Source organism: Cibotium barometz, chromosome 40, assembly GCF_041138505.1.
Source record: "Cibotium barometz isolate CiBa-2024 chromosome 40, ASM4113850v1, whole genome shotgun sequence".
Classification (NCBI taxonomy): Eukaryota; Viridiplantae; Streptophyta; class Polypodiopsida; order Cyatheales; family Cibotiaceae; genus Cibotium; species Cibotium barometz.
Window position 1 is genome coordinate 43237149 of NC_141085.1, and position 23633 is coordinate 43260781.

Here is a 23633-nt window from a genome sequence, read left to right on the forward strand (position 1 = left end):
GACTTTCTTGCAATCCTCATAATGCATGCAACAATTAATCCTTTAGACCTTTAAATTGTGAATTAAGGTGCTAATGTGAATTGATTGTATTTCTTTGTGTGTATGGCTTGATGTGCATCACAAAGTTGGTTCGGCATGTGCTTATGTAATTGTCAAAACCAAAGAGGGTGTGTCTGCAAAAATAAATTACCTTTTGATGCTTGGGGGTGCAACAAATCACATTCCCTTTATATTGATGGTTTTTTAAACTAGAGTCTTTTACATGAGCTCATTCACATGTGTTTTGTGTTGTTGTTGCATTTTCTAGATGAGGAAGGCATATTGGCAATCGGGGCCTTTCTTCAAGACATCTCTAAAAATACCAAAGATCAATCATGTGACTCAGTGAAAATAATGTGATAATATTGAATTCTATGTTTTGTATTTGGGTGAGCATACACCTTAGCTCTAGGAGTGGTTATATTTCCTAAAGTCAGAAATTATACAAAGGTGCAAATATAAATAAAGATTGCATTGTTTAATGTGATGGATGCAAACTAAGCCCTAAGAGCATTAAAACCACATTAACAACAAAAACAACCTCCTAACTTACTACCACATGCTCTTGAAGCGGGAATCACCTTAAGTTTTCCATTGGACCATTACGGGTGCCTGTCCAAGTTGTAGATTTGGACACCATTGCTTCATATCTTGAATGTATGACCCTTTGGTGTATCTACCTTGACTCTTTGATGTAAGATAATGGTGGTAATTCTTGTTAACCCTGGGAATGGGTTAACATTCTATCATGCTATGGTGGCTGCCACCACACTATTGAGACCTACGATGCAAACTCTCACTGACTTGCCTAGTTGTCTACAATGTGAGATGATTGACTGGGTGTGCCTAGCTGTCTACAGTGTGAGATGATCGACTGGGTTTGCCAAGCTTTGACCCAGCTATCTATGGTGTAGGAAGAGGGGGGTGTGTGGGACAATGGGCTGGTTATGGGATGATGGGCTAGGTGTGCCAAGCTTTGGCCTGTTTGCCTCTCGCTACTACTAAGAGCATTCAAAAGAAGTCTCAAATCCTGCATGTAATCTCCTAGGTTACTAGATCGCGGTCTCCGAGGCAAGTCCATAGATCTAAAAAAGAAAACATGTTTTGAAACAAAGTTTCCCCAAAGAATCTTAGGGTCGATCTACCTTTTCCACCTCTGATTGCTTTATGCTTTTCTTATTCTTTCTTTCAGGGTTAAAACTCTTCTTATATGTATCATGTACCTTTCCCTTGCTTGCTTGAGCTTGCAATATGTCAACATGGATCACACAATAAAAGTTAAGAACTGGGATTGTATGATATGAGTTTAATAAGTTGGGTTGCATAATTATTGAGAAAATGGATCATAGAATGCATTGTCATTAACAAGGATTAGTGATTGGCAGTTGTTAAGATCAATTATGAAATTAAGGAGTTGGAAGGCCATGATGAAACTCTGCCTTCACATTGGCGATTAATAATCGAGATATGGATCAACCAGCTGCCATATGTTTTTTTTTAATATGTACATGGGTCACAATGTAATTCATTCTGGCTAATGCATGAATCTTGAAATGTAGTGCCCTACTTAGGCATAATGCAAATATGTCATGTTGTACAAGAAAATAGTGAGGGTCTATGGGCTGTCGATGGCGATGAGGCCTCTATCATATGTGCTGGATGCATGAGTGAGGCACTCTTGCAAGCTTGGGTTTATTATTGATGGTGAAGTAGCTTTCAACAAGATCTTTTCTTCCTACTACAAAAGCCCTTCTTTTTTAATCTACAGTCTCAACACTCCCATGACACATAGTAGCCACAGAAACAAAAATTTTATCATAGCTATGAATGAGTCTAATCAATTGTAAGGTCAATCCCACCATGTGAGGTCCTTTTAATCGATTTGTTAACTATATAACATTCATGTGGGAGGAATTCTCACTAGTATTGGCATGTTGGATGCCATCCAAAAATGAACTTTGTGTGAAAATTTGTCAACACTTTGGATGAGGTTCAATTTAGCCAAAATGGTGCAATAATTGTGTAAGTTTGGTAAGTTTTCTTTTTGGAATCCAAATAGATTATTTTCCCTCATAAAACCTTGAGCTAAAAGAAACCCATCTAGGACGACCCACACCTATTGGGTGAATTGGTGAGTTGCTAATTGGAATGAAAAGCACATGTTGTTTTGGCCTTAGGTTTCTTAGGTTATTGGGTTTGTTGTTTCTGGGGTGTGGTAGCATGGATAATTTTGAGCTCTAAGAACACGTTTAGATAGCCACCATTATGATTGTTGAGATTGGGGTTGCCATATACCTCGTGTTGTGTGTATCTAGGACATATTTGGAACTGAGGGTGCATGCCTCATACATTCCAAGGCATAGCTAAAATAATTTATTCATTAGGTAGGTTTATAGTTTTGTCTTCCAAAAGGAGAATATTTACTTGTTGGCTGAAAACTTTCAATGAAGCAATTCTAGAATCCTAGTCCATCATAAATCTATAATAATGACCCATCCAATTTCTTCCCAAAACAAGAGCTCTTTGATAGATCACTCGGAGGCATTTTAAAGAAATTTCCTTCTATTATGTGATTAGCTATGTCAAACTCAATTTTACACACCCATACAATATGTCATTCGGTTACCAACTATATGTGATTAGCTATGTCATTCGGTTACCAACTATATGTGATTAGCTATATGTGATTACCAACTATATGTCATTCGGTTACCAACTATATGTGATTAGCTATATGTGATTACCAACTATATGTCATTCGGTTACCAACTATATGTGATTAGCTATGTCAAACTCACTTTTACACACCCATACAATATGTCATTCGGTTACCAACTAGTTTTACTCATGCACGGAAGACAATGGGGGTTTCCCAAGAGAAGTCCAAGTCTCGTAAGACATTCAGTTGTGGCTTGCACCCCAATATAGAAGACCTAATTTGCATACAAAATTACTACCCTTTGGCATATGCAACCCCAAAGTTGTTACCCTCTAGAATAGGAAACCACAATTGTGTAGGCTTAACTTCCCATTCCTCTTTTTCATCAATTCCCATGAGTTTAGTCATATTTATGTGCAATGTTGTCTAGCATCTTCATCTGAGTTTTTCTTGTCTTTATTTAGCTTCTATGTCTTTCCTTCTAACTCATGGTTCTGTTTCCACCTAGCCAAAAGGGTAAGTTTTTCGTATTCTTAGGGTTAATTATTAGGATGGAAAGGGAGGTGGAAAGGGACTTCATACTTACATTAGAAATTACATGTTTATGGTGGTTATGATTTCCCCTTCATATTGACTTCCCACCTTTCGATAGAAGTTTTTGTTGGTGCAATAATTGTGTAAGTTTGGTAAGTTTTCTTTTTGGAATCCAAATAGATTATTTTCCCTCATAAAACCTTGAGCTAAAAGAAACCCATCTAGGACGACCCACACCTATTGGGTGAATTGGTGAGTTGCTAATTGGAATGAAAAGCACATGTTGTTTTGGCCTTAGGTTTCTTAGGTTATTGGGTTTGTTGTTTCTGGGGTGTGGTAGCATGGATAATTTTGAGCTCTAAGAACACGTTTAGATAGCCACCATTATGATTGTTGAGATTGGGGTTGCCATATACCTCGTGTTGTGTGTATCTCACTACAAGGGATTGGGCTCATACCCGCGCTCTTAGCCGCTAAAAATGACTTGTGAAAAAAAGTAGCGGGCCCGTGTATCAGCGCGTGTATTCTCGCGGCCAGAGACATGCGTGTAAAAACGCGTGTACAGTGCCTCTCAGACGCGCGTATACACGGGTGTGTAGCCGCGTTTTTTTTTGCAGACGCGTTAATACACGCTAGTATACACGCATCTTGTTCCATTAGACGCGGTTATACACGGGTGTATAGCCGCGTCCTGTTCAATTCCAATGTCCCAGCCGCGTTTCTACTTGCGTCTGTACACGCGTTTCTTTTATTTAGATGCGCTTATACACGCGTTACTGCCAGTTTATACGCGTGTATACACGCGTTATTTCCAGTGTATCCGCGCAGATACACGCAATTTTTAGCAGTTTTGACGCGTTTATACACGCGAACAGAGAGCAAAAAAAAAAATCCAGAGAGTGCTATTTGGTGCTTGAATACTGTTCCAGCATTCCAGCACCCAATAGCACTCTCTGGTTTAGGGTTTTTGGTGCATTAGACCATCCCATTAGACCATCCACGAAGAACATATGCACGAGGGAGATTAAGACAAGAACGACATGAATGCATACATTGTCATTACACGATTCAAGACAGCCATGAATGTAATACTATCGATCAATCAATTCAATATTACTATCAAAATTTCATACATGTATACAAGGGAGTCCATATCTCGAAGAAGCCCATGGCTTGAGTTTACAAAAAAATATATACAATCACATCCTAAATATGGAATGTGATACTACAAATCTGAGTACTACTCAGACCCAGATGATGACTCGGTGCTCCCCTCATGCTCAGATGAGCTCGCATCGGTCGGAATGTCCGAGGAGTAGTGCTCACGTCCACCCTCTGCAGCGGCGGCCGGTGGATCATCAGCAGCTTGTGCCTGTTCAAGTAAATTATAGTATATAAGTATATATATATATATATATGCAATTCAATAAACCAAAACCATTCGTTGCGAATTTTCAAGTACCTGTCGACCGTATGGTCTCATGGCCAACTCAAACTGCGCGTCCGTAATACGTCCCTCGGCTCTGAAGATGGCCCACGTGTCACGTCTGCTATGCCGGCGAGCATACGCAGTATCGTGGGTTGTGGGCTTCCTCCCCGTAACCCGTCGCTGTATCATAATCAACACAATTTGTAAGATTAAAACAATTCATAGAATCAATGAATTAAGTAAACAATCAAATAAAGTGACAGGATACTTACGAACTCTGCCTCCCATGACTCGACGCCGCCAGATCCGAAATGCGAAGATCCAACGGTCTCCATCTGGATCCGTCGTGCCTCCACATGCTGCCTGCTCTTCACGCCACCCTCTGCTCGTTTCTTTGCCTCCTTCCACTCGCGTTTGTGCGCAGTGGCAGGTTTCTCGGCAGGATAGCCACCCGCAGCTACATTTAGCCGGTCATCGTACGCGAGTTTTTTAAGGTGAGATCTTTTATTACTTAAGATCTCCCTTATTCGCGTCCTTCCCCATACATCCGAGAATGTAGCATGTGGGGGATTGGGGTACCGACTGTGTACAGCCTCTATCACCTCCCCAACTAATCGGCTATTTTGATCTTTAAATTTAATAAAACAATTTCTATATGAGTTTGATACTACCCCACGCATGTATTCCATTACCTCCCTCCCCCTCGCATCCATCACTATCCCGCCCCTATCCGTCACATCATAGCAAACCACTCTCTCCATCTCTCTCATCTCCTCCTCTTCCGAACTGTCTCCTCTAACTCTTCTCCCTCTATCTCCTCTCTCACCCCGTGCCCTACTACCTCCCCCACCTCCCCCACCTCCCCCACCAAAGCACCCGCCGCATCCTCCCCCACTCCCACTCTTCCTACTGCTGCGGGTGGAGTCACGACTGGGGGATTGTCTACGTGACGGTGGCCGTGAGCCCTGACGTGACGGTGGCTCTGAGGGAGCACGTGATGGTGGCTGTGAGGGTGTACGTGAGTGTGTCTGGGACGAGGTATGTCTCCTCGGTGGACGTGGAAGAGGAGAAGCTGCATGCCGTCTCGTCGGACTCGGAGGAATAGACGGCACTGGAGTGCCCTGGATACTCGCGATAGGGGTATAGACACCAGGCAGGGAAGGAGGGGGATGGACATACATATACTCTGTAAGCTCAACCGGACCAGGTTGGCGCCCAAAGTGATTCATCATCTCCATCAACCAATTGCTGTACGCAAATGGATCGGATGAAGAACCTGGAATATCCATAAAGAACCTGCAACAAACATCATCATGTACATCATGGGCTGTCTCTTTACTCACACATTGTCATTACACAAGTCAAATGCCTGCAAACCATGAAATCTGAAACGCCGCAGTTTTCTGTCTGCAGAAACGCGTGTATACACCCGTCAAAAAACGCGTGTATATACCCGGCAAAAAACGCGTGTATATGCGCGTGGAAAAACTCTGCAGACAGGTTACACGCGCTCCTACACGCGTTCTTACACGCGACCTGCGAAAAAAATTTCTCGAAAAGACCGACCCCCGACAAAAACAGAATGTCCTTATAAAAGGACCAGCCATTGTCGCCCCTGTCAGGATGCAGCAACCCAATCGTGTGCAAAAAGACAAACCCAAAGAGCAAAGAGCAAAGTAAACAAATCTGACAAAAGAGACAAGGCACAGGACAAAGTGACTCACCTCTGAAAAAGTGAGTCCTCTCTGCTCCTTCTCTGCTCCCTCTTTCTCCCGTGTGTGTGCTCCTTTCTCTGCTCCTTCTTTGCTGTTGGAAGAGGCGAAAACAGGCGCACTGTTGATTTCTAAGTTCAAAATCTATATTTGGGGAAGGCGGGCTATGTTTAGTTTAAATATGCCGCCGTGTTTATGGGTGCGTTTATGTTCGCGTTTATAAGCGCAGGTATATTCGCGTCTACATGATTTTAGCTGCGTTTATACACGCGTTTTGCAGAAATTAGCCGCGTGAATACACGCGTTTTTTAGGAAGTAGCCGCGTTTATACACGCAAATTTTAGGAGATAGCCGCGTGAATACACGCGTTTTTGTGCTTTCATTAAAAATATATAATGAGTTTGTGTTTTCTGGTTTGTACACAGGATGTCATCAACCTCTTCAAGCAGTTCTGAGGAAGATGAGACAATGCGTCATCGTAATCGCGATGTGTGGTTGGGACAACGGATCAAATGTATGTGTAATCGATGTCAAGGATGCATTGTACGAGCACGTCGAATTACCTTGAATCATATCTCCATGTATGGAGAATGGAATCAAACAGGTTTAGAGGTGAGTAGATGTAAATTGATGGTATTCAAATGACTCATGGTATCCAAATTAAATTAATAGAGTTGTAACATATAATTTGATAAATTGAAGGAGGATGCAGTACCACACCCTAACATGGTATCCTACGCGCGACGAGAGCACGTAAAGCGTCGACGAGATGATGCTGGAGCTTCGGGATCTAATGTCAGAGATGAGTGGGAAAGGGACGACAATAGCCCTGCACCTCACGAAGTTGTGGAAGAGGAGGTGCTTGATGATATGGTGCGGAATCTTTTTAAGGATGATCCCAAAGGTATGGACGACGATGATATGGAACAAGAGCATCTTTATAAAGCTTCATCGACACCGGTGTTTGAAGGGTGCACATTCTCAGTTTTACGTGCTTCCCTTGAACTACTTAATATACAAACAGTTTATGGATGGAGCAATGCAAGTCTTGACGCATTGTTGAAGTAAGCATTCTAACTTATAAATTTGAATTAGTGGTTTAAGGTTTAGGATTTAAGACTAATTATAATTGATGATATTGGATGCAGGCTATTGTCAAATATGCTTCCAAAGGAAAATAGACTGCCCACCTCAAGAGACATAGCGAGGCGCTATGTGACATCTCTTGGAGGACTGGATTATGATAAAATACATGCATGCGTCAATGATTGCATTCTCTTTCGTGGGACGCATAAGGAGGCTCTGACATGTCCCACTTGTGGTGAAGCAAGGTACAGAACAGATATGAAGAGTTTTGATGTACCTCGTAAAGTCTTGCGACACTTTCCTATAATTCCTCGCATCAAACACATGTTCAAGTGCAAATCCATAGCAGAGCTCATGTCATGGCATTCCTCACATCGATCGAATGATGGCATGTGGAGAATTCCCGCAGACACTCCTGCTTGGAAGCATATTGAAGATGAGTGGCCCAGCTTTAAAACAGAGCCCAGAAACTTGAGACTTGGCCTGGGTATGGATGGAGTGAATCCATTTGGTTTCAAAAGCACCGCGTACAGCGTGTGGCCAGTTGTGCTGGTGAATTATAACCTTCCACCATCAATGGCGATCAAGAAGGGACATCTTATGTTATCCCTTCTAATTCCAGGGAAACATAAAGTCAAGCATATGGATGTTTATCTTGAACCACTGATTGATGAGTTGGAGGAACTATGGAGAGGTGTTGCGGTGGTGGACATTAGTAGGCCTCCCTCCTCTCGACACTTCGACTTAAAAGCAGTGTTGATGTGGACAATGCATGACTTTCCAGGATACAGCGATTGTTCTGGTAAGAATTCTAATTACCTCCCTACTCTATTACTATTGGCTATATATATTAATTAGACGGTTTGACTTTATTATTCTAACTTTTATTTATATTTTAACAGGTTTGAAAACATCGGGTAAACATGCATGTCCTGTTTGTGGCCCTTCATTAGTACATGAGTATGCTGATGGTTTGTGTAAGACTATATTCGATAATCATCATCGATTTCTCCCCTCGTTAGTACATGAGTATGCTGATGGTTTGTGGTACGTCATCCCTATTGCACCACGTTCCAAAGTGATGTATAATACATTCACTGATATGGAGCATATGGAGGATGTAACAAGCCGCAATGAAGATGACGTCGAACATGCCATTGAAGATGTTGTGATCGATGATCAAGAAATAAGAGATGATCGTGATAATGAGGATGAGCATGCCATTTCTCATGATCATGAGAATGACCCTACCATTGAGGATGATGGTGATGTTGATGAGGATGATCAGGACATCGATACCATTATCAATGGAGTACAGAATATCGATAGTGGAATAAATTTAATCGTAGCCTTACCAATTGATCAAATGGATATTGATGTTGATCGTTTGGCAAGGATGGATCTTATTGAAGATGAGATCGAACCCTAACCAATCCGTCACTGTATGTTCTAAATTGATGACATTTCCATCATCTCATATGCAATATGATTTATTTTTGAATATATTTCATTGTTGTAAATGCATGTAGTGGGATTGTGTAATGATGTATACTGTAATGTACTATGAGATGGTTTAAGGAAAATAGTTTTTAATTTTGTAAAGGAATTCAGTTTTTTTTCAGTTTTTCTCTGCCATGCGTGTATTAATCCGTGTATAGTAGCGTGTATTTATCCGTGTATAATAGCGAGTATTACCCCGTGAATATTATCGTGTATAGATGCGTGTATTACTGCGTGTATATAGACGCGTTTATACACGCGTTGATTAATGCAAACATACACGCGAATTTAAATGCAAAAATACACGCGCCCGATTCTATTCAAATACAGGCGCGACCATACACGCGTTCGTAATTTATCGCGTGTATGAAACGCGTGTATGGCAGCATTGTCTTGTAGTGTCTAAGACATATTTGGAACTGAGGGTGCATGCCTCATACATTCCAAGGCATAGCTAAAATAATTTATTCATTAGGTAGGTTTATAGTTTTGTCTTCCAAAAGGAGAATATTTACTTGTTGGCTGAAAACTTTCAATGAAGCAATTCTAGAATCCTAGTCCATCATAAATCTATAATAATGACCCATCCAATTTCTTCCCAAAACAAGAGCTCTTTGATAGATCACTCGGAGGCATTTTAAAGAAATTTCCTTCTATTATGTGATTAGCTATGTCAAACTCAATTTTACACACCCATACAATATGTCATTCGGTTACCAACTATATGTGATTAGCTATGTCATTCGGTTACCAACTATATGTGATTAGCTATATGTGATTACCAACTATATGTCATTCGGTTACCAACTATATGTGATTAGCTATATGTGATTACCAACTATATGTCATTCGGTTACCAACTATATGTGATTAGCTATGTCAAACTCACTTTTACACACCCATACAATATGTCATTCGGTTACCAACTAGTTTTACTCATGCACGGAAGACAATGGGGGTTTCCCAAGAGAAGTCCAAGTCTCGTAAGACATTCAGTTGTGGCTTGCACCCCAATATAGAAGACCTAATTTGCATACAAAATTACTACCCTTTGGCATATGCAACCCCAAAGTTGTTACCCTCTAGAATAGGAAACCACAATTGTGTAGGCTTAACTTCCCATTCCTCTTTTTCATCAATTCCCATGAGTTTAGTCATATTTATGTGCAATGTTGTCTAGCATCTTCATCTGAGTTTTTCTTGTCTTTATTTAGCTTCTATGTCTTTCCTTCTAACTCATGGTTCTGTTTCCACCTAGCCAAAAGGGTAAGTTTTTCGTATTCTTAGGGTTAATTATTAGGATGGAAAGGGAGGTGGAAAGGGACTTCATACTTACATTAGAAATTACATGTTTATGGTGGTTATGATTTCCCCTTCATATTGACTTCCCACCTTTCGATAGAAGTTTTTGTTGGTGCAATAATTGTGTAAGTTTGGTAAGTTTTCTTTTTGGAATCCAAATAGATTATTTTCCCTCATAAAACCTTGAGCTAAAAGAAACCCATCTAGGACGACCCACACCTATTGGGTGAATTGGTGAGTTGCTAATTGGAATAAAAAGCACATGTTGTTTTGGCCTTAGGTTTCTTAGGTTATTGGGTTTGTTGTTTCTGGGGTGTGGTAGCATGGATAATTTTGAGCTCTAAGAACACGTTTAGATAGCCACCATTATGATTGTTGAGATTGGGGTTGCCATATACCTCGTGTTGTGTGTATCTCACTACAAGGGATTGGGCTCATACCCGCGCTCTTAGCCGCTAAAAATGACTTGTGAAAAAAAGTAGCGGGCCCGTGTATCAGCGCGTGTATTCTCGCGGCCAGAGACATGCGTGTAAAAACGCGTGTACAGTGCCTCTCAGACGCGCGTATACACGGGTGTGTAGCCGCGTTTTTTTTTGCAGACGCGTTAATACACGCTAGTATACACGCATCTTGTTCCATTAGACGCGGTTATACACGGGTGTATAGCCGCGTCCTGTTCAATTCCAATGTCCCAGCCGCGTTTCTACTTGCGTCTGTACACGCGTTTCTTTTATTTAGATGCGCTTATACACGCGTTACTGCCAGTTTATACGCGTGTATACATGCGTTATTTCCAGTGTATCCGCGCAGATACACGCAATTTTTAGCAGTTTTGATGCGTTTATACACGCGAACAGAGAGCAAAAAAAAAAATCCAGAGAGTGCTATTTGGTGCCTGAATACTGTTCCAGCATTCCAGCACCCAATAGCACTCTCTGGTTTAGGGTTTTTGGTGCATTAGACCATCCCATTAGACCATCCACGAAGAACATATGCACGAGGGAGATTAAGACAAGAACGACATGAATGCATACATTGTCATTACACGATTCAAGACAGCCATGAATGTAATACTATCGATCAATCAATTCAATATTACTATCAAAATTTCATACATGTATACAAGGGAGTCCATATCTCGAAGTAGCCCATGGCTTGAGTTTACAAAAAAATATATACAATCACATCCTAAATATGGAATGTGATACTACAAATCTGAGTACTACTCAGACCCAGATGATGACTCGGTGCTCCCCTCATGCTCAGATGAGCTCGCATCGGTCGGAATGTCCGAGGAGTAGTGCTCACGTCCACCCTCTGCAGCGGCGGCCGGTGGATCATCAGCAGCTTGTGCCTGTTCAAGTAAATTATAGTATATAAGTATATATATATATATATATGCAATTCAATAAACCAAAACCATTCGTTACGAATTTTCAAGTACCTGTCGACCGTATGGTCTCATGGCCAACTCAAACTGCGCGTCCATAATACGTCCCTCGGCTCTGAAGATGGCCCACGTGTCACGTCTGCTATGCCGGCGAGCATACGCAGTATCGTGGGTTGTGGGCTTCCTCCCCGTAACCCGTCGCTGTATCATAATCAACACAATTTGTAAGATTAAAACAATTCATAGAATCAATGAATTAAGTAAACAATCAAATAAAGTGACAGGATACTTACGAACTCTGCCTCCCATGACTCGACGCCGCCAGATCCGAAATGCGAAGATCCAACGGTCTCCATCTGGATCCGTCGTGCCTCCACATGCTGCCTGCTCTTCACGCCACCCTCTGCTCGTTTCTTTGCCTCCTTCCACTCGCGTTTGTGCGCAGTGGCAGGTTTCTCGGCAGGATAGCCACCCGCAGCTACATTTAGCCGGTCATCGTACGCGAGTTTTTTAAGGTGAGATCTTTTATTACTTAAGATCTCCCTTATTCGCGTCCTTCCCCATACATCCGAGAATGTAGCATGTGGGGGATTGGGGTACCGACTGTGTACAGCCTCTATCACCTCCCCAACTAATCGGCTATTTTGATCTTTAAATTTAATAAAACAATTTCTATATGAGTTTGATACTACCCCACGCATGTATTCCATTACCTCCCTCCCCCTCGCATCCATCACTATCCCGCCCCTATCCGTCACATCATAGCAAACCACTCTCTCCATCTCTCTCATCTCCTCCTCTTCCGAACTGTCTCCTCTAACTCTTCTCCCTCTATCTCCTCTCTCACCCCGTGCCCTACTACCTCCCCCACCTCCCCCACCTCCCCCACCAAAGCACCCGCCGCATCCTCCCCCACTCCCACTCTTCCTACTGCTGCGGGTGGAGTCACGACTGGGGGATTGTCTACGTGACGGTGGCTGTGAGCCCTGACGTGACGGTGGCTCTGAGGGAGCACGTGATGGTGGCTGTGAGGGTGTACGTGAGTGTGTCTGGGACGAGGTATGTCTCCTCGGTGGACGTGGAAGAGGAGAAGCTGCATGCCGTCTCGTCGGACTCGGAGGAATAGACGGCACTGGAGTGCCCTGGATACTCGCGATAGGGGTATAGACACCAGGCAGGGAAGGAGGGGGATGGACATACATATACTCTGTAAGCTCAACCGGACCAGGTTGGCGCCCAAAGTGATTCATCATCTCCATCAACCAATTGCTGTACGCAAATGGATCGGATGAAGAACCTGGAATATCCATAAAGAACCTGCAACAAACATCATCATGTACATCATGGGCTGTCTCTTTACTCACACATTGTCATTACACAAGTCAAATGCCTGCAAACCATGAAATCTGAAACGCCGCAGTTTTCTGTCTGCAGAAACGCGTGTATACACCCGTCAAAAAACGCGTGTATATACCCGGCAAAAAACGCGTGTATATGCGCGTGGAAAAACTCTGCAGACAGGTTACACGCGCTCCTACACGCGTTCTTACACGCGACCTGTGAAAAAAATTTCTCGAAAAGACCGACCCCCGACAAAAACAGAATGTCCTTATAAAAGGACCAGCCATTGTCGCCCCTGTCAGGATGCAGCAACCCAATCGTGTGCAAAAAGACAAACCCAAAGAGCAAAGAGCAAAGTAAACAAATCTGACAAAAGAGACAAGGCACAGGACAAAGTGACTCACCTCTGAAAAAGTGAGTCCTCTCTGCTCCTTCTCTGCTCCCTCTTTCTCCCGTGTGTGTGCTCCTTTCTCTGCTCCTTCTTTGCTGTTGGAAGAGGCGAAAACAGGTGCACTGTTGATTTCTAAGTTCAAAATCTATATTTGGGGAAGGCGGGCTATGTTTAGTTTAAATATGCCGCCGCGTTTATGGGTGCGTTTATGTTCGCGTTTATAAGCGCAGGTATATTCGCGTCTACATGATTTTAGCTGCGTTTATACACGCGTTTTGCAGAAATTAGCCGCGTGAATACACGCGTTTTTTAGGAAGTAGCCGCGTTTATACACGCAAATTTTAGGAGATAGCCGCGTGAATACACGCGTTTTTGTGCTTTCATTAAAAATATATAATGAGTTTGTGTTTTCTGGTTTGTACACAGGATGTCATCAACCTCTTCAAGCAGTTCTGAGGAAGATGAGACAATGCGTCATCGTAATCGCGATGTGTGGTTGGGACAACGGATCAAATGTATGTGTAATCGATGTCAAGGATGCATTGTACGAGCACGTCGAATTACCTTGAATCATATCTCCATGTATGGAGAATGGAATCAAACAGGTTTAGAGGTGAGTAGATGTAAATTGATGGTATTCAAATGACTCATGGTATCCAAATTAAATTAATAGAGTTGTAACATATAATTTGATAAATTGAAGCAGGATGCAGTACCACACCCTAACATGGTACCCTACGCGCGACGAGAGCACGTAAAGCGTCGACGAGATGATGCTGGAGCTTCGGGATCTAATGTCAGAGATGAGTGGGAAAGGGACGACAATAGCCCTGCACCTCACGAAGTTGTGGAAGAGGAGGTGCTTGATGATATGGTGCGGAATCTTTTTAAGGATGATCCCAAAGGTATGGACGACGATGATATGGAACAAGAGCATCTTTATAAAGCTTCATCGACACCGGTGTTTAAAGGGTGCACATTCTCAGTTTTACGTGCTTCCCTTGAACTACTTAATATACAAACAGTTTATGGATGGAGCAATGCAAGTCTTGACGCATTGTTGAAGTAAGCATTCTAACTTATAAATTTGAATTAGTGGTTTAAGGTTTAGGATTTAAGACTAATTATAATTGATGATATTGGATGCAGGCTATTGTCAAATATGCTTCCAAAGGAAAATAGACTGCCCACCTCAAGAGACATAGCGAGGCGCTATGTGACATCTCTTGGAGGACTGGATTATGATAAAATACATGCATGCGTCAATGATTGCATTCTCTTTCGTGGGACGCATAAGGAGGCTCTGACATGTCCCACTTGTGGTGAAGCAAGGTACAGAACAGATATGAAGAGTTTTGATGTACCTCGTAAAGTCTTGCGACACTTTCCTATAATTCCTCGCATCAAACACATGTTCAAGTGCAAATCCATAGCAGAGCTCATGTCATGGCATTCCTCACATCGATCGGATGATGGCATGTGGAGAATTCCCGCAGACACTCCTGCTTGGAAGCATATTGAAGATGAGTGGCCCAGCTTTAAAACAGAGCCCAGAAACTTGAGACTTGGCCTGGGTATGGATGGAGTGAATCCATTTGGTTTCAAAAGCACCGCGTACAGCGTGTGGCCAGTTGTGCTGGTGAATTATAACCTTCCACCATCAATGGCGATCAAGAAGGGACATCTTATGTTATCCCTTCTAATTCCAGGGAAACATAAAGTCAAGCATATGGATGTTTATCTTGAACCACTGATTGATGAGTTGGAGGAACTATGGAGAGGTGTTGCGGTGGTGGACATTAGTAGGCCTCCCTCCTCTCGACACTTCGACTTAAAAGCAGTGTTGATGTGGACAATGCATGACTTTCCAGGATACAGCGATTGTTCTGGTAAGAATTCTAATTACCTCCCTACTCTATTACTATTGGCTATATATATTAATTAGACGGTTTGACTTTATTATTCTAACTTTTATTTATATTTTAACAGGTTTGAAAACATCGGGTAAACATGCATGTCCTGTTTGTGGCCCTTCGTTAGTACATGAGTATGCTGATGGTTTGTGTAAGACTATATTCGATAATCATCATCGATTTCTCCCCTCGTTAGTACATGAGTATGCTGATGGTTTGTGGTACGTCATCCCTATTGCACCACGTTCCAAAGTGATGTATAATACATTCACTGATATGGAGCATATGGAGGATGTAACAAGCCGCAATGAAGATGACGTCGAACATGCCATTGAAGATGTTGTGATCGATGATCAAGAAATAAGAGATGATCGTGATAATGAGGATGAGCATGCCATTTCTCATGATCATGAGAATGACCCTACCATTGAGGATGATGGTGATGTTGATGAGGATGATCAGGACATCGATACCATTATCAATGGAGTACAGAATATCGATAGTGGAATAAATTTAATCGTAGCCTTACCAATTGATCAAATGGATATTGATGTTGATCGTTTGGCAAGGATGGATCTTATTGAAGATGAGATCGAACCCTAACCAATCCGTCACTGTATGTTCTAAATTGATGACATTTCCATCATCTCATATGCAATATGATTTATTTTTGAATATATTTCATTGTTGTAAATGCATGTAGTGGGATTGTGTAATGATGTATACTGTAATGTACTATGAGATGGTTTAAGGAAAATAGTTTTTAATTTTGTAAAGGAATTCAGTTTTTTTTCAGTTTTTCTCTGCCATGCGTGTATTAATCCGTGTATAGTAGCGTGTATTTATCCGTGTATAATAGCGAGTATTACCCCGTGAATATTATCGTGTATAGATGCGTGTATTACTGCGTGTATATAGACGCGTTTATACACGCGTTGATTAATGCAAACATACACGCGAATTTAAATGCAAAAATACACGCGCCCGATTCTATTCAAATACAGGTGCGACCATACACGCGTTCGTAATTTATCGCGTGTATGAAACGCGTGTATGGCAGCATTGTCTTGTAGTGTCTAAGACATATTTGGAACTGAGGGTGCATGCCTCATACATTCCAAGGCATAGCTAAAATAATTTATTCATTAGGTAGGTTTATAGTTTTGTCTTCCAAAAGGAGAATATTTACTTGTTGGCTGAAAACTTTCAATGAAGCAATTCTAGAATCCTAGTCCATCATAAATCTATAATAATGACCCATCCAATTTCTTCCCAAAACAAGAGCTCTTTGATAGATCACTCGGAGGCATTTTAAAGAAATTTCCTTCTATTATGTGATTAGCTATGTCAAACTCAATTTTACACACCCATACAATATGTCATTCGGTTACCAACTATATGTGATTAGCTATGTCATTCGGTTACCAACTATATGTGATTAGCTATATGTGATTACCAACTATATGTCATTCGGTTACCAACTATATGTGATTAGCTATATGTGATTACCAACTATATGTCATTCGGTTACCAACTATATGTGATTAGCTATGTCAAACTCACTTTTACACACCCATACAATATGTCATTCGGTTACCAACTAGTTTTACTCATGCACGGAAGACAATGGGGGTTTCCCAAGAGAAGTCCAAGTCTCGTAAGACATTCAGTTGTGGCTTGCACCCCAATATAGAAGACCTAATTTGCATACAAAATTACTACCCTTTGTCATATGCAACCCCAAAGTTGTTACCCTCTAGAATAGGAAACCACAATTGTGTAGGCTTAACTTCCCATTCCTCTTTTTCATCAATTCCCATGAGTTTAGTCATATTTATGTGCAATGTTGTCTAGCATCTTCATCTGAGTTTTTCTTGTCTTTATTTAGCTTCTATGTCTTTCCTTCTAACTCATGGTTCTGTTTCCACCTAGCCAAAAGGGTAAGTTTTTCGTATTCTTAGGGTTAATTATTAGGATGGAAAGGGAGGTGGAAAGGGACTTCATACTTACATTAGAAATTACATGTTTATGGTGGTTATGATTTCCCCTTCATATTGACTTCCCACCTTCGATAGAAGTTTTTGTTGGTGTCCATAGCTCCAAGATAATAGAGCCAATCATGGTCATTTTTAATCATAGGGGGTTCTTTTGCAAAAGATTTTGATAGGCTTGACTTTTCTCCTCTTTTTTGAGCCTCTACTTGGTTCAACAATGCTTGTCTAAACCACACTTGAATTCTCTAAGGGCTTGCTTGAAGCTCAACCAAAGTATCTAGTGCCTCCCTTAAGGAGTTTTCAAGCTCATCATTCCTTAGGCTGAGATCTTGTTATCATTTACCTAGGTTCTAAAGACTCCATCCAGATAGATTCCATGGTCATGATAGGGGAAATTTCTTTACCATCAGCATATTGCAAAACCAAGAACGAGGCATAGAATGTGGAGCCAATTCTTGTCTTCACCGAGCTTGGGAAGATCTTTAGCATTGAATCTTAGTTCCATGGATGACAGATCATAGAATATGGAGCCAATTCTTGTCTTCATGAGGCTTGGGAAGATCTTTAGCATTGAATCTTAGTTCAATAGATGATAGATCATTAGATTGGGAGTTTTTGAAAAGATACACACTTTTGGCTTCCTCTTCTTCACTTATGTTAATGGTGACAGAGTATTCATTCTCTACAAGATGCTTTGTGGCTATTTGGTGACTCCAATTTCTGAGATTGACACTCATGGGGGTCACTTGTTTTTTGCGTAAATAGACATGGTCAATTCACTAGTCATAGGACATTCTAAGTTGTCTCATGAATGGTCTTCCTAGAACCACATAGAATGTGGAGCCAATTCTTGTCTTCACCGGGCTTGGGAAGATCTTTAGCATTGAATCTTAGTTCCGTAGATGATAGATCATAGAATATGGAGCCAATTCTTGTCTTCATGAGGCTTGGGAAGATCTTTAGCATTGAATCTTAGTTCAATAGATGACAGATCATTAGATTGGGAGTTTTTGAAAAGATACACACTTCTGGCTTCCTCTTCTTCACTTATGTTAATGGTGACAGAGTATTCATTCTCTACAAGATGCTTTGTGGCTATTTGGTGACTCCAATTTCTGAGATTGACACTCATGCTCACTTTTTTTTTTGCGTAAATAGACATGGTCAATTCACTAGTCATAGGACATTCTAAGTTGTCTCATGAATGGTCTTCCTAGAACCACATCATATGTCCTAGGTTTTTTGAAGTCCATAATAAGACATGATCAAAGGTCAGCCCCCATGAGCCCAACTTGGTTGTTGGAGTCTGGTCTAGACCCAGCACTTATGTGGTTTCTGACCACCTAGTCGGCTCCAGAGGAGCAACGACTAATACAGCTATGCCCAATGCAATAAGCCAACACTAGGACGTTGAGCTACTTGGCTGCCTAACTGCATGGGGATTGATAATGACTATAGAGAGCAGGTTAGTTCCTAAGTCTATCCTGAATCCAGATAGTGATCCACACCTAGATATAAATACTCTTAAAACAATATTGAATATTGAATAGATATAGATATGTAGAATGAACAGAAGTAGGACAAAGACCAATAAGACGAGGATCAACCCATGTGTCATTCCTGAGTGCTCATAAACTACTCACTCAACTATTTTGTCTTCTTATTCAGTATTGTTTGTCTCCTTTAGGCCACCCCAGTAGACCCAACATGATTCTTGGACTATCCAAACAAAATGCACTCCTTCCCTACGGTCTCAGCAGCTAGGTAGACCAAGTCTACTCTAGCCCCTATATCTCCTTATTTGATTAAATTTCCTATTTTCTCCTAAAACTACACGGGTACAACAATCTATTACAAGCTTGTTACAAAACAAGAACGCTTGATTTGTTGCACAACAGTCAATCTGGGCGGCAATGTGGGCGACGGCCAAATGGGATGATTGGCTGCCCAACACCTCGTGAACTATGGTGGACGTTGTGCCAACAACAAAGGGCACACTTGATATTTTAGTAAAATTTTGTGTTCGGATTGCCTCTGAGTCCGGATGCTCCCGTCCAGACTCCTTATGGCATGTTCTAGCCACATTTGTCTGGTACCTCCTCTATTGCTATGCCCCCTAAGATGAACTTGATAGGGAAATCATAGGAATACCTAGGCTCCTAAGACCTCTTCTTGCTGCTTACCTAGGCATGCTCTATGCCCGTCCTCTCGTCAGCCCTTCGGAATTGCACATCAATGGGTCGTGCCTTTGGATACCTTTCCCTTACCCTCTTCATTGTTTCCACAGCCATGCCTGTTAGGCGAAGGCATGGGACTGGGGGGTGATGATACCTTCTTCAAAGACGGTTTGCTTAGGTTCCTTTGGCCTTCTTTTCCCACCTTAAGTCCATTTCCACCCATAGGGAAATATTCATGTAGGTTCTGTCTTCAGCACCCCCTTTCACTTTCTGCTTGGTGGCTCCATTGGGCGAGGGGCATCAGAAGAGTCTCTCTTCGAATGAGCTATTGCGTCCTCACGTAGATCCACAAGTCATAAGAGCTCGATGCTTCCACGCACTGCTCTGGATCCAGGGAGGGGATTCTTCCCTTTCATGATCCTCCTGATTGAGAGATAATTTGACCTTGTCTCTCCATCTTTGACTCTTCCAACTCATTCATGAATTTTACAATTTCTTCCGAGTTGGAAGGTCTCAGGGCACCTATCTGGATAAAGTTTTGCATATACTTAAGAGGAGTTCCCTTCCAGATTCCCATGCTCCTTTGGCACATCTCTTCCTGGTTCCTTTTTTGTAGGTCTTATTTTGCCCCCTTTTCCCTTTTTGCCCAGCCTTGGAAGTACTCTATCATCTTGTCCTTTACTTGCACCTACTCCGCGTATATGCTTTTCATGGTGTCCATTTGCTCCTGTCTTTGCCTAAGGTTAGCATGGGCTGCTCGCACTTCTTCTGCATGTACCCTTCTCATGCATCTCTGTTCTTGTCTTTTTTGGAGGTCATCATCATGAGCTATTGTCAATGCGACATTCAGCTCATTCATTGTCATTTTTCCTCCTCTTCCTCTTGTCACCCCTGCAGGCATAGCAACCTCTACATACTTTTTGAGGGCCTTTATGTCTACCCATCCTATTTTAGGCTGCTCTTCGAATTCTTTGATGAATGTTTCTAGCTCTTCAATCTGGGCTCTTAGCGCAACCTTGTCATTTTCCTTCTCCTCTAGTTTCTTTTTAGTTGCCCACACATGCTCTTTCAACTCCTCATTAGGGGGATTAGGTCCATTGATGATCCTTTCCATATAACAAGGTCCTTCCCCTTCCCTTTAGAATGTGCGGCTGGCTTCTTTCTATCTCCCTTCAGGAGGGTGAACCTCCTTTTCCAGACTACTACTGCTCATCTTGTGTTTGTAGCTCTTTTCCCTTGCTTAGCGCCTCCCCCACTGGTGCCGGCCTCCATGCCCACTTGGTTGGAGGCAGCTGCTGAGGGTGATTTTCTTAAAAGGTGTCCTCTAGCACCTCCCAAAAGAAACATACTCACAAAGATAAAAAAGAAGAGAGCTCTTGATCCTAAACCAACTCAATGGAAGAACAAAAAAAGGAAGCTTCCATGTCATAAATACACAACCCATTAATGGAAACTGAGGCTTGAAACATATGGAATAGACCAAAGATTACTTTAGTTCTCAAAGTACATGGAGAGAGAGAGAGAGAGAGAGAGAGAGAGAGAGAGAGTGGCTTAATCACACATGGATTTCACACACCTAGGGTGATGTTAGCAAGAGCCACATGATGTGGTGAGCATAGAGAGGAAAACCAAAGACTTTGGTGAAGGTATGGGTGATGGGGAAAGAAGAGGCTAGCATGAGCTTGAGGACTAAGAGAAAACTTGTTCTTTGATGGTGATAGATGGCCCCTTTTATAGGTGGAGAGGGACTCCCTTAGCAAGGATTTAAGTGGTATGAAAATGGTTCGATGAAGAGATTGTAATTGGACCAGGTCTCAACTACTGCTAGGTCCACTGAGATGGTGGAGAAAAATTCAAAAGATATGATTACAATGTTCTTTTGAGCCAAGATTTTCAAAGGCTATTTTAAATAGGTTTGAGGTGAAATCATTACAAAGTGGTCAATGTAATTGTGGATAAGAGAATGAGTGAGGAAGAGGTTTGGGTAAACTGTCCAAAATTTTTGCAGTCCACTGTTTTGGCTATAACTTTTTCTGTGTAGCTTGGATTGAAGAGCTTCCAAAACCAAAATTGAAGTTTGCCATGTGCTTTGTAAATTTGACTTTTGGTTTCATACATTGTATGAACCGAAAAGTCTCATCCCAAATTTTGAGTGGATTGAAGAGCTTCCAAAACCAAAGGCTATTTTAAATAGGTTTGAGGTGAAATCATTACAAAGTGGTCAATGTAATTGTGGATAAGAGAATGAGTGAGGAAGAGGTTTGGGTAAACTGTCCAAAATTTTTGCAGTCCACTAATTTGGCTATAACATTTTCTGTGTAGCTTGGATTGAAGAGCTTCCAAAACCAAAATTGAAGTTTGCCATGTGCTCTGTAAATTTGACTTTTGGTTTCATACATTGTATGAACCGAAAAGTCTAATCCCAAATTTTGAGTGGAAGATGGTCAAAAATTGAATTTAAAAATGTATACCCTGGAAAAAGCCCTTTTGGTGGATCTCCCATGTCTCCGAGACTTTTTTTGCCAAGCCATCTTGGTAAGAAAAAGTGTACATGTACGTATATAATATCAAATGGAATCTTGAATTATTTATGCATAATGCTCACCTCCTCTCCTTTGGTGATGTAAGACGTGCACATGTGGAGAATTCCAATAAATGCCAAGTCTTTGGGCCCTCTTTGTGGATTATAATACTATCTAGGAAATTCAAAATAATTTAAGCCAGTATTCCCACCCTCCTTGACTTGGATTGCCAAACTTATTCTACTAGGCTTATTACTCACCTTATATGGTGAAATCTAAAAAAATCCCACATGCCTTACATATGACCAAGATATATATATAAGAAAATAATAATAGGAATTTATACATTTGGAATAGGCTATAGATTTTAAATGTGAATAATGCTGATATAATTAAATAAATGCAAGATGAACACCATATTAGTGAATTTGGGAATTTCCCAATTCCCATTTTTGAATACTTAAAAAAGGGGACATGGATAACATGTTTGTAAGTTTCTCAAAACCCTATCATATGATCTATCGTTGAAAGCGCTTGAAAAATGGAATCTAAAGAGCTATAAAGCGCTCATTTTGGATTAGTGGTGTTCAAGTTATGGTTAATCCAAACTTTTGACCACGTGTCCCAAACTTGTGGAAAATTCCCATATTCCCCAATATGGTGTTGATGGGGTCCAAGAAATGGTGAAGAAGAATTGCCTTGGATAAATCCTCAAAATGACAAGGTGCTCCCACTCACACGAAGATGATGAAAATGCGGTAGTGGTCTGAAGTATATTGTGATAGGTTGTGCATCTACTCTCAAGCCCTTTTTAAAAATAAAAAAGTGAATGGATAACATAAATGAACTAGTGTATGTAATGTGTGAGGTTTTTTAACATTTTTTAAGGAGTGATTTCTTGGGAGGGTGCTAAGCAGTGATCTAAAGGGTGTGCAAGAATGTGATTGTTTTGGAAAAAGTGCAAACTAGTGTGTGAAAGGGTGAATTTACAAATATGTAGGTACAAATAGTGGTTTCAAATAAATATCTCACTACTTCCACTTGGCTGGGTGTAGCTGCTTCCACGGTTGGATGTAGCTACTTCCACGGTTGGGTGCAACTACTTCCATGGTTGGGTGCAACTGCTTCCATGGATTCTATTGGTTTTGAGCCTATTAGCTAGGTTGGATTCGGATTTTTGGATCCTCTCTCTAGACTTTCATCTTCTAAACTGTAGGGCACCATCTACTTGTAGAAAGATGTGGGGGCTCGCATTACGATTGTCAATTTGTTTAGGTTTTCTCCCCACACCTCCTTTAGGTCCTCAATTGTGTGCCCTTCCCATTGCTCCATCTTCTTTGCCTCAAGATTGTAGACCTCCAAAAATTCCTCTGTATCCAAGACTGCCAGCCTGGCTTCTACCTTGACTAGCTCTATCTTAACTTCGTCAGCCCTGGCCTGCACTTCCTTTATGACTTTGAGCTGCTTCTCTCTAATCAGGGAAACTCAGCCCTCTATCTAATTCAATCTGCATAGCAACACATTTTCTTGTTCTTTTCGGGTCATCGCCTCCTTCATATTCTCCATTTCCCTTTAAATCTCTCTATTGGCTTTCTTGTGGATTTTCTTTTGCATTTTGTCCAGGCATCCGACTTCCATCCTCCT

The 23633-nt window shown here is 41.4% G+C and overlaps 1 protein-coding gene across 2 annotated transcripts in view; it reads left to right on the forward strand.

The window, feature by feature from the left end:
* Positions 1-21238, forward strand: part of LOC147615532 (uncharacterized) — a 29565-nt gene extending 8327 nt beyond the window's left edge. Inside the window, exons 7-8 of one of the 2 annotated variants that reach the window (XM_086778945.1) lie at positions 308-428; positions 21048-21238. In XM_086778945.1, the coding sequence (XP_086635071.1) occupies positions 308-399 (92 nt within the window). In that variant the 3' untranslated portion in view covers positions 400-428; positions 21048-21238. Of the gene's footprint in view, positions 1-307; positions 522-21047 lie in introns of those variants that run through there. The other variant, XM_086778944.1, reaches the window with a different exon arrangement.
* The last annotated feature ends 2395 nt before the right edge of the window (positions 21239-23633 follow it).